This window comes from Salvelinus fontinalis, unplaced genomic scaffold (assembly GCF_029448725.1).
Source record: "Salvelinus fontinalis isolate EN_2023a unplaced genomic scaffold, ASM2944872v1 scaffold_0484, whole genome shotgun sequence".
Taxonomy (NCBI): Eukaryota; Metazoa; Chordata; class Actinopteri; order Salmoniformes; family Salmonidae; genus Salvelinus; species Salvelinus fontinalis.
In genome coordinates this window covers 41,346-54,397 of record NW_026600693.1, presented here as the reverse complement: position 1 = coordinate 54,397, position 13,052 = coordinate 41,346, and the positions used below count along the sequence as shown (strand labels likewise).

Genomic DNA, 13,052 nt, shown 5'->3' with positions numbered 1-13,052 from the left:
CTGTTCATTATATACATCTACATGATGTATTGTTACACCATGTAGGAGCAGTATAGACCTAGTCTGTTCATTATATACATCTACATGATGTATTGTTACACCACGTAGGAGCAGTATAGACCTAGTCTGTTCATTATATACATCTACATTATGTATTGTTACACCATGTAGGAGCAGTATAGACCTAGTCTGTTCATTATATACAAATACATTATGTATTGTTACACCATGTAGGAGCAGTATGGACCTAGTCTGTTCATTATATACATCTACATGATGTATTGTTACACCATGTAGCAGCAGTATAGACATAGTCTGTTCATTATATACATCTACATGATGTATTGTTACACCATGTTGGAGCAGTATAGACCTAGTCTGTTCATTATATACATCTACATGATGTATTGTTACACCATGTAGCAGCAGTATAGACATAGTCTGTTCATTATATACATCTACATGATGTATTGTTACACCATGTAGGAGCAGTATAGACCTAGTCTGTTCATTATATACATCTACATGATGTATTGTTACACCATGTAGCAGCAGTATAGACATAGTCTTTTCATTATATACATCTACATGATGTATTGTTACACCATGTAGGAGCAGTATAGACCTTGTCTGTTCATTATAGTAGCTAGCTGCGAATTAGTAGCTAGCTGCTAATTTAGATGTAATATAACTTAATGAAACTGCCTTAAATATTAAGTGGTAAACATTTTTTATTCGCACTAATCAATCAACACATTCCTGTCTTTGTATGTCCCAATATAATGGTATTATTTAATTAAATCCATTTACAATAATCTTTGTCTGAAAATAAAATATGATCCTCAACTGCGTTTCCCCTCCAGTCAGCAGACGGCGATGTGCGTCTTTCAGGCGACGCTGCCAGCGTGACGTATAATCTAGTGGACGGTTCTTCATAAACAGCTCGTCAACCACCTCGGTCGCTTGCTAGCCAACATAGCCGTAAGATTCAAGCTATTTATACGCTTTCGGTGTATATTAGCTGCTGTGTTTTCGACACACTTAGGTCGTATCAACTTGTTAACCTATTTAATATTACGTTATTTTGTATTAGTCAGCTATAGTAGCTGGCTGGTTAAGTTAGCACTGGGCTAGTCGCTAATGATAGCTAGCTAGCTAACATCCCCGAACATGAGCTCCATAAACTTCTCCCCTCCTGTTAAAGAAGAGGATAAGGTCTGCTGGACGGAGAAAGGAGGTCTGTGGCTGAACATTAACGTGAAAGAGGAGGAGGAAGAAGAGGATGTCACAGTAAATCAAGAAGTAGAGGGTGAGGCTGTTACAGTGAAAGAAGAAGAGAAAGACGTTTCAGTGAAAGAAGAGGAAGACGCGTTCAGAGTTAAAGAGGAGGAAGATGAGAAAGAGGAGGATGTAGTTTTTGGTGTGAAAGAGGAGGGGGAGATTACTGTCACATTGGAGGAAGAAGAGGAGGTTGGAGATCCGTTTAACACAAGTAAGTACCGTCTCTGCAGTCGTTGAACCAATATGCAGTAAAGGGGTTCTACACTGTAATGTTGTTCTGTAGAAATGGCTGAAGCTACACTGTAAAGTGTAGAACATCAAGAGTGGACCATCAACAAAACGTTAACAAGTGATCAAACGCATCTAATGACAATGCCTGAAATACTGTAGTCCTCAATATCTCCTATTAGATTAGCCCAATATGTAGTCTTAAAGGGGCAATCAGTAGTTGTTACATCCATTTTGGGACTTATACTTTTTTTTACTCCAATGTTTGTAAGTAAATATAAACAAACACTGTATATCCTCTAAACATGGTTAAAACTATAATGTTGATATCATGGATGGTTTCGTTTCTCCAGCCCCATCCCTCAGCTTTTTACCGAAACGGGCAGGGAGTACGCTCATATCAATTGAGAATAATTTCACACAATACTTTCATATCACATCAAAATAAGTAACCAGTCGCAATACCCCAAACGGTAAACCAAATTAGTTTCTCGTAATTTCACCTTCTTTTAGGCTTATTTTTCTTCTTTGGACTTTATATGGCGGTTGGAAACCAACTTTAAGGTGCATTACCACCATCAACTGGACTGGAGTGTGGACCTCAGTTCATCTTTCAATCACCCACGTGGGTATATACGAAGATAGTCATGAAGAGGGCACAACAAAACCTTTTCCCCCTCAGGAGACTGAAAAGATTTGGCATGGGTCCCCAGATCCTCACCTGGTGTGGCAACTGCTCGCCATCTGACCCTAAGGCGCTACAGAGGGTAGTGCGAACGGCCCAGTACATCACTGTGGCCAAGCTTCCTGCCATCCAGGACCTATATAATAGGCGGTGTCAGAGGAAAGCCCACAAAATTGTCAGAGACTCCAGTCACCCAATCATAGACTGTTTTCTCAGCTACCGCAGCGCCAAGTCTAGGAAATCTGTAAAATCACCACCGGACAATTTACATTGACCCCCCCGCACCTCCCTCCCTTTTGTGCACTGCTGCTACTCACTGGTTGTTTGTTACCTATGCATAGTCACTACACTCCCCTACCTTCATGTACAGATTACCGCAACTAGCCTGTAACCCCGCACACTGACTCGCTACCGGTGCCCCCTGTATATAGCCTCCACACTGACTCTGTACCGGTACCCCCTGTATATAGTCTCCACACTGACTCGGTACCGGTGCCCCCTGTATATAGCCTCCACACTGACTCAGTACCGGTGCCCCCTGTATATACCCTCCACATTGACTCAGTACCGGTGCCCCCTGTATATAGCCTCCACACTGACTCGCTACCGGTGCCCCCTGTATATAGCCTCCACACTGACTCGGTACCGGTGCCCCCTGTATATAGCCTCCACACTGACTCGCTACCGGTGCCCCCTGTATATAGCCTCCACACTGACTCGGTACCGGTGCCCCCTGTATATAGCCTCCACACTGACTCGGTACCGGTGCCCCCTGTATATAGCCTCGTTATTCTCATTGTGTTACTTTTTATTATTACTTTTTATTTTAGTCTACTTGGTAAACGTTTTCTTCTTCTTGAACTGCACTGTTGGTTAAGGGCTTGTAAGTAAAGCATTTCACAGTAAAGTCTAAGTTGGTGTCTTGACGGATTTGTTAAAAAAACGGTTTGTCATAAAACACTATATATATATATTTAAATGATGCTGACATCCCTCCCTAGAGGTGTCTCATTATTGGGATTCATTGCTGATTCCTACCTGTAGCTCACTATGAGGTGTCTAGTGATACAGGTTAAGGGCCCTGTTGGAGATTGGTGGTTGGTAGCGGAGTCGAGGGAACAAGCAGGGTTGGACAGGGCCATGTTATTATCCCACACACAGTCTCTGTGGTTCATATGAACCCCATTCCTGGGAATTAGATTTGATTACAAATCGCCTCTGTCTGTTACCACAGAAGGGTTCCGTCTGTCCCATCTATCCTGCTTTGTCACCAGTACCTTGACTGGTTGATAGGGGGAACCTCCATGCTTAATATAGAAACAGTAATTAGGGGAAAACTGTTTAGTAAACTGAAATAAAATAACAAACCTGTTTGACTCCAAAACTAAAATAGCCTAAAATAATAACCAGCATAAATTGTGTTCCGTTTGAATAATTTATATCTTAACTTTGGACAAAAATAGAATTGGGTTTTAAATATATTTTACGTGGGTTTTAAATCTGAACCTGGTGGCTGGTAAATGCTGCCATGGGATGGCAATGTTTCAAATAGACCTAGCTTGTGTATCACTATCACCTGCTATCACCAGAAATACTTTAAGAAATTAGGATATCGGAAACTACTTTCAATTTGTATTAACAGCTTAAAGAAAAGTACATTGGCATTAATTACCCTCCGTGAACAAGAAGCACAACAATACAAATATTTTCAGAGATAATTAGAGATATTTAACTTGTTCTCTGTAATATCGTATAGCTTTGCAATCGTACCATTACGTATTTTCAAGGAAAATAGGCATGTTTCTCGACTTATACCCTGACTTTAAAAAGATTTTGAAGATAGATTAGATGTTAGATAGATTTTTTAGTTAGATTTTCGTGAGAATTAGGAACTGCGTGTCACAGCATGACAATGTGAGCGCGATTGGTCGACAGTCTCTTGGACGGGCGTTATATACGCTTTGACATTTTCTGGAATAGTTTTTATTTGAAAACGTTTTTGTTTACTTGTCTGCCTATTGAATTTGGAATGGACTCTACTGTTCATCTCTGAAACTCACTGAGATAATTCCTTTGATCCAGCAGTAGCAATACAGGGATATAACATCTACAGAAATGACAGGAATGCTTATGGGGGAGGTGTTGCTGTATACAGTGCATTCGGGAAAGTATTCAGACCCCTTGACTTTTTCCACTTTTTGTTACTTTAAAGCCTTATTCTAAAATTGATTAAAAAATTGTTTTCCCTCTTTCATTTAGCTAATTTATTTGGCACACCTGCATTTGGGGAGTTTTTCCCATCCTTCTCTGCAGATCCTCTCTAGCTCTGTCAGGTTGGATGGGGAACATCACTGCACAGCTATTTTCAGGTCTCTCCAGAGATGTTAAATCGGGCTCAAGTCCGGGCTCTGGCTATGTCACTCAAGAACATTTAGAGACTTCTACAGAAGCCACTCCTGCGTTGTCTTGGCTGTGTGCTTAAGGTCGTTGTCCTATTGGATGGCGAACCTTTGCCCCAGTCTGAGGTCCTGAGCGCTCTGGAGCAGGTCTTTCATCAAGGATCTCTCTGCACTTTGCTCCGTTAATATTTCCCTCCATCCTGACTAGTCTCCCAGTCCCAGCTGCTGAAAAACATCCCACAGCATGATGTTGCCACCACTATGCTTCACCGTAGGGATGGTGCCAGGTTTCCTCCAGACGTGACTCTTGGCATTCAGGCCAAAGAGTTCCATCTTGGTTTCATCAGACCAGAGAATCTTGTTTCTCATGGTCTGAGAGTCGTTAAGGTGCCTTTTGTCAAACTCCAAGTGGTCTGTCATGTGCCTTTTACTGAGGAGTGGTTTCCATCTGGCCACTCTCCCAGAAATGTCTGATTGGTGGAGTGCTGCAGAGATGGTTGTCCTTCTGGAAGGTTCTCACATCTCCACAGAGGAACTTTGCAGCTCTGTCAGAGTGACCATCAGGATTTTGGTCACCTCCCTGACCAAGGCCCTTCTCCCCCAATCGCTCAGTTTGGCCGGGTGACGAGCTCTAGGAAGAGTATTCCATTTATGAATGATGGAGGCCACTGTGTTCTTGGGAACCTTTCCCCAGATCTATGCCTCGACACACTCCTGTCTTGGAGCTCTACGGACAATTCCTTCGACCTCATTGCTTGTTTTTTTCTCTGACATGCTCTGTCAACTCTGGGACCTTATATATACAGGTGTGTGCCTTCCAAATCATATCCAATCAATTGAATTTACCACAGGTGGACTCTGAACAAGTTGTAGATACATCTCAAGGATGATTAATGGAAACAAGATGCACCTGAAAGCAATTTCTAGTCTCATAGCAAAGGGTCTGAATACTTACGTAAATAAGGTATTTCTGTTTATTATCTGTTATCATTATGGGCTATTGATGTCACCCCTCTGAAACAAGATAGCCTAACCATCAGAAAAAAACTAAGTATATATATTTTTTTACCTGTTTTCACATTTGTGTTAATTATTGAGGATTCTATTGTGTGTAGATTATTGAGGATTCTATTGTGTGTAGATGAATGAGGATTCTATTGTGTGTAGATGAGTGAGGATCATATTGTGAGTAGATGAATGAGGATTCTATTGTGTGTAGATTAATGGTTGGTTTCTCAAATGACTGCCTCACCTGGTTCACCAACTACTTCTCTGATAGAATTCAGTGTGTTAAATCGGAGGGCCTGTTGTCCGGACCTTTGGCAGTCTCTATGGGGGTGCCACAGGGTTCAATTCTCGGGCTATTTCATATACATCTGACCCTTCTTTGGACACTGTGTTAACAAACCTCCAAACGAGCTTCAATGCCATATAACACTCCTTCTGTGGCCTCCAACTGCTCTTAAACGCAAGTTAAACTACCTTAGACTGCATCCAGTAAATCACAGTGCCATCCGTTTTGTCACCAAAGCCCCATATACCACCCACCACTGAGACCTGTATGCTCTAGTCGGCTGGCCCTCGCTACATATTCGTCGCCAAACCCACTGGCTCCAGGTCATCTATAAGTCTTTGCTAGGCCGCCTTCACTCAGCTCACTGGTCACCATAGCAACGCCCACCCATAGCACGCGCTCCAGGAGGTATATCTCACTGGTCATCCCCAAAGCCAACACCTCTTTGGCCACCTTTCCTTCCAGTTCTCTGCTGCCAATGACTGGAACAAAATGCAAAAATCGCTGAAGTTGGAGACTTATATCTCCCTCACTAACTTTAAGCATCAGCTATCTGAGCAGCTCACCAATCGCTGCAGCTGTACACAGCCCATCTGTAAATAGCTCATACAACTGCCTACCTCATCCCCATGTTTTTATTTACTTTTTTTGCTCTTTTGCACCCCAGAATTTCTACTTGCACATCATCATCTACACATCTATCACTCCAGTGTTAATTTGTTAAATTGTAATTACTTCGCTACTATGGCCTATTTATTGCCTTACCTCCGTACTCCATTTGCACACACTGTATAAAGATTTTTCTATTGTGTTATTGACTATACGTTTGTTTATCCCACGTGTAACTCTGTGTTTTTGTCGCACTGCTTTGCTTTATCTTGGCCAGGTCACAGTTGTAAATGAGAACTTGTTCTCAACTGGCCTACCTGGTTAAATAAAGCTGAAATAAATTCAATAATAATAATCGTAACTTTATTGACAACACCCAAATGGATACTGTCATTAACGTGGTTCTACATCATTCTTAATACTGTAGCTGTTTAGTTACAGTCACATGTTCAACTATCATCAGCTGATCCAGGAAATCATTTTCTGAATTCCAGTCACATGACAAACATCACGACATGCAACAACAACCAAAGTGCTTCTTCATTCATTACTCTGGTAAAGACAGTTATGCCGTGCTCCACGTTGGATCCAACATCCCTAACAAATTGATGTTTATAATGTTATTGTCTGCTTGATTTACAGTAGGGTCTCGTTAGTCTGTTTGGACACAGAGATACTTAGCTCATAATGTGTAGAGAACTGTTCCTTGATGGATAGGCTATTGTACAATACACAGAGCTATTTTCCTTTATTTGTAGTTTGGTAATGTTATGGGTCTTACAGTAGGTCTATGTTGTTGTTAGGTAAAGTTATGGGTCCTACGGTAGGTCTATGCTATTGTTATGTGTCCTACAGTAGGTCTATGTTGTTAGGTGAAGTTATGGGTCCTACGGTAGGTCTATGCTATTGTTATGTGTCCTACAGTAGGTCTATGTTGTTAGGTGAAGTTATGGGTCCTACAGTAGGTCTATGCTATTGTTATGTGTCCTACAGTAGGTCTATGTTGTTAGGTGAAGTTATGGGTCCTACGGTAGGTCTATGCTATTGTTATGTGTCCTACAGTAGGTCTATGTTGTTATGGGTCCTAGAGTACACTGTGTATGTCATGCAATAACAACCAAAGTGCTTCTTTGTTCATTACAGGTATATTTGTTGTTAGGTGCAGTTACGGGCCAATTTGACAAACTGCGTACAAAATCTCATTGTCAGGTTGATGGAAAAGCTAGACAAAGAGCATTTTACTGTTTGAAGTGTTTTTTAAATACAAAGCGGTTGATTTGTGATGATGACACAAACATTATATTAAGCAGGACATTCAAACAAGCCTTACAATTATAATCCAAAGTAGTGTGAAATGTCCTCATAATCAACCTGGAAATGGAGGTTCCTCCCCTGAGTTTTACCCCATTAACATTCAGAATACATTGTGAAAAACTAAAATCTTTGCTCACCATTTTTGCTCCAGGCAGATATACTACGTCCATAACTAGTGGTTTCCTCATTACCAGATGTACTACATCCATAACTAGTGGTTTCCTCATTACCAGATATACTACGTCCATAACTAGTGGTTTCCTCATTACCAGATATACTACATCCATAACTAGTGGTTTCCTCATTACCAGATATACTACATCCATAACTAGTGGTTTCCTCATTACCAGATATACTACATCCATATCTAGTGGTTTCCTCATTACCAGATATACTACGTCCATAACTAGTGGTTTCCTCATTACCAGATGTACTACATCCATAACTAGTGGTTTCCTCATTACCAGATATACTACATCCATAACTAGTGGTTTCCTCATTACCAGATATACTACATCCATAACTAGTGGTTTCCTCATTACCAGATATACTACATCCATAACTAGTGGTTTCCTCATTACCAGATATACTACATCCATATCTAGTGGTTTCCTCATTACCAGATATACTACATCCATAACTAGTGGTTTCCTCATTAGCAGATACACTACATCCATAACTAGTGGTTTCCTCATTACCAGATATACTACATCCATAACTAGTGGTTTCCTCATTACCAGATATACTACATCCATAACTAGTGGTTTCCTCATTAGCAGATATACTACATCCATAACTAGTGGTTTCCTCATTACCAGATATACTACATCCATAACTAGTGGTTTCCTCATTACCAGATATACTACATCCATAACTAGTGGTTTCCTCATTACCAGATATACTACATCCATATCTAGTGGTTTCCTCATTACCAGATATACTACATCCATAACTAGTGGTTTCCTCATTAGCAGATACACTACATCCATAACTAGTGGTTTCCTCATTACCAGATATACTACATCCATAACTAGTGGTTTCCTCATTACCAGATATACTCCATCCATAACTAGTGGTTTCCTCATTAGCAGATATACTACATCCATAACTAGTGGTTTCCTCATTACCAGATATACTACATCCATAACTAGTGGTTTCCTCATTACCAGATATACTACATCCATAACTAGCGGTTTCCTCATTACCAGATATACTACATCCATAACTAGTGGTTTCCTCATTACCAGATATACTACATCCATAACTAGTGGTTTCCTCATTACCAGATATACTACATCCATATCTAGTGGTTTCCTCATTACCAGATATACTACATCCATAACTAGTGGTTTCCTCATTACCAGATATACTACATCCATAACTAGCGGTTTCCTCATTACCAGATATACTACATCCATAACTAGTGGTTTCCTCATTACCAGATATACTACATCCATAACTAGTGGTTTCCTCATTACCAGATATACTACATCCATAACTAGTGGTTTCCTCATTACCAGATATACTACATCCATAACTAGTGGTTTCCTCATTACCAGATATACTACGTCCATAACTAGTGGTTTCCTCATTACCAGATATACTACATCCATAACTAGTGGTTTCCTCATTACCAGATATACTCCATCCATAACTAGTGGTTTCCTCATTAGCAGATATACTACATCCATAACTAGTGGTTTCCTCATTACCAGATATACTACATCCATAACTAGTGGTTTCCTCATTACCAGATATACTACATCCATAACTAGTGGTTTCCTCATTACCAGATATACTACATCCATAACATCCATCATTAGCAGGGAGGAGTTTCTACAATCAAATTGTATGTGCTTTGCCCTCGTGCCGCAATTTTATTAAACACAGAAAGGGGCCTATATTGGAGACCAAAAGTCATCTGTCACACTGCTTAGAGTTTCAACAACATGAATAACTTATTTCTAGCCTACAATCATCGATGTTACTACTAATGTGAAAGCAAGACAAAATATAACTTGTTGCTCATTTTAAGACCAAATAACTTTAAGAGTGTGCGGCTCTCCTTTATTTTTATTTTTTTAAGCATCACCTTTTACAATGGATTTCCGCTGTTGTGGGCCTTTAATCATCTGTCTGACTTTGTTGTTCACACAGGAGAGATACTTCACTATTGTGGATCATCTGGGGAGCCTCAACAATTTCAAGATGCTGAAGAGGCAGAGAAGAGTCTCTCCAGATCAGAACACCTCAATAAACGCCAGCGGAGACCCACAGGGAGGAGAACTCACTGCCGCTCTGACTGTGGGAAGAGATTCACCTCATCAGGCATTAAAATTCATCAGAGAACACACACAGGAGAGAAACCTTATAGCTGTGATCAATGTGGGAAGAGTTTTGGTCGATCTAGCCATCTGACTCAACACCAGAGAATACACACAGGAGATAAATCTTATAGCTGTGGTCAATGTGGGAAGAGTTTTGGTCAATCTTGCCATCTGACTAGACACCAGAGAACACACACAGGAGAGAAATCTTATAGCTGTGATCAATGTGGGAAGAGTTTTCGTCAAGCTGGAGATCTGACAGTGCACCAGAGAACACACACAGGAGAGAAACCTTATAGCTGTGGTCAATGTGGGAAGAGTTTTGGTCATTCTGCCAATCTGGTATCACACCAGAGAACACACACAGGAGAGAAAGCTCATACCTGTGATCAATGTGACAAGAGATACTCTGTTAAAAGACATCTGATCAAACATCAGAAAATACATGAAGCAGTTGTTTCATGATATCAATGAATTAATGTCACAATGTAGAATGTTTTTAACAATGTAGAAGGAGTATTTTAAGGAATTACACAATATAGAACCCTAAACGTTTGCCCCATTCAAATGATTTCAGCCTTAGTAAAAATCCAGGCTCTTGAAAGAGTACTATTTATGTGATTTAACAAAAAAGTGACTAACACAAAAAGAGCTGTGTTACACTTACCATGTTGGTGAACCATTTGAATCAAAATGCAACACTTCAAAATGTGGCGAGCGATCTGTTTCCTACAAATTGTCCTCTATCCAGGGATGTACACATTACTCCCACATTCCGTGTGGTTTTTGAGCTGTTAGTTTTAACAGGATGTGCAACCTCATCTCCCTCCTGTCACACAATTGATTTCAACATGATATCGTTGAGTGATGACAAATAAGTGTTGCGTTCCTTTGTTTTGCGACCCCTAAATTTAAATGCATCACTCCAAAATGTAGCTGACTGTCTTCTGCAGGTTGTCCTCTAATCAGTGAGGTAAAAGATATCTCCCATTTCCATGTGTTTTTTGTTGTTGTTAGTTTCAACAGAACATACAACCTGATTTCCCCCCTAATCGATATCAGTGATTTATTGCTACTTGTCAAAACAACAGCGTTTCTGGTGCTTGTGCAGTTTATAAGGAGCTTGTTTTAAAAATACAAGTAATATGATTATTGTGGAAGATGTTTGTGTAAATAGCACATTTTTTGTTTAGGTTTTCAATATATCAGAAACTGTTTCTGCACATTGGTTATTGATTTGGACACGTTAAAACTGTGTTTTGACATTGGGGGTATCCCACCTAGCAACATGTCCTTGAAAAGAAGATGTATTCTTTCAGTTGTGGTTGAAAGTGATAGTTGAAAATATGTATTTTCAGGTCTTTTTTTTTTTTTTTTTTTACTTGAAAACAACTTAATTTCAATGTACTTTCAGGTAGCATAGTGGTTAGAGCGTTGGGCCAGTAATCGAAAGGTTGCTGGATCGAATCCCTGAGCTGACAAGGTAAAAATGTAGTTTTGCCCCCGAACAAGTCAGTTAACCCACTGTTCCCCGGTAGGCCGTCATTGTAAATAAGAATTTGTTCTTAGCTGACTTGCCTAGTTAAATAAATGAGAAGAAATAATATATATATATATATATGGACGCAGAATAATAATCAATCGTCTATGATCCATTTTTTTTTACAAATCCTGCATCAGTTAAATAAAATGGGACGAGAGTTCTAGAAGCTAGTGAGTTTTAGGAAGACGAGAGTTCTAGAAGCTAGTGAGTTTTAGGAAGAGGAGAGTTCTAGAAGCTGGTGAGTTTTAGGAAGAAGAGATTTCTAGAAGCTAGTGAGTTTTAGGAAGAGGAGAGTTCTAGAAGCTGGTGAGTTTTAGGAAGAAGAGAGTTCTAGAAGCTAGTGAGTTTTAGGAAGACGAGAGTTCTAGAAGCTAGTGAGTTTTAGGAAGAAGAGAGTTCTAGAAGCTAGTGAGTTTTAGGAAGACGACAGTTCTAGAAGCTAGTGGAGTTTAGGATTCTATAGAAAGAAAATTTTGAAAAAAAATGAATGTATTTTATTATTTAGTAATAAGTGTTTTTTTCTTGTTTTTAATTGTTGACAGCCAGTAGACACCATGTTTATATTGGTGAAGGTGAAGCATTGTAGTTGATTATAATGTGAAATGGAAGTTATTTTCTGTTGGTGGTGAGCGAATTTGTCCATCAAAAATATAGGATATATTTGTTGTCTTAAGGGGGGAAGGTGTTACAGGCTTTGGTTTTTCCATTTATGTTTTGAGGTTGGACTTTAGCCCGTATAGCTCGTTAGCCCGTATAGCTCGTTAGCCCGTATAGCTCGTTAGCCCGGATAGCTCGTTAGCCCGTATAGCTCGTTAGCCCGTATTGCTCGTTAGCCCGTATAGCTCGTTAGCCCGTATAGCTCGTTAGCCCGTATAGCTCGTTAGCCCGTATAGCTCGTTAGCCCGTATAGCTCGTTAGCCCGTATAGCTCGTTAGCACGTAGGACGCACTGATTGGTGTCACCTCATTAGTCAGTATGTGTTACACCTGTGCTGGCTTGTCCATCTCGTTAGTGGGAAGGTGTTTCACCTGAGCTGGTCCAGGTTCTATTTAAGAGTGTCTGGCCCAGTGCTCCAGTTGTCTTGATAGATGTGGAGAGTCAACACCTTTAGTTGCGTCACCTTTTTGGTTTGCTTCCTGTCTTTAAGTTTGTTGTGGGTTTTTCTTTTGTTTCCCTCTTCTTGGTTAGATTTATTGGGTCTCATGGTGGGTGTCTTTTAGGTCCCAGTTGTTGTTACTAGTCAACTTTCAATCGACACCCCCATAGTGTCTTTGAGAACCCCTCCTAAAAAACAAGCTTATATTTTGGGTTGGATATTGCATCCAATTAGTGTTTTAATCAATGGCATTTCCTTAGAATGCTCATTGGTCTT

At 40.1% G+C, this 13,052-nt stretch overlaps 1 protein-coding gene across 1 annotated transcript in view; it reads left to right on the top strand.

The window, feature by feature from the left end:
- The first annotated feature begins 929 nt into the window (after positions 1-929).
- Positions 930-13,052, top strand: part of LOC129846228 (zinc finger protein ZFP2-like) — a 28,273-nt gene continuing 16,150 nt past the window's right edge. The window contains exon 1 of the mRNA XM_055914230.1: positions 930-1,492. Coding sequence (XP_055770205.1) covers positions 1,171-1,492 — 322 coding nt within the window. The 5' untranslated portion in view covers positions 930-1,170. The remainder of the gene's footprint in view (positions 1,493-13,052) is intronic.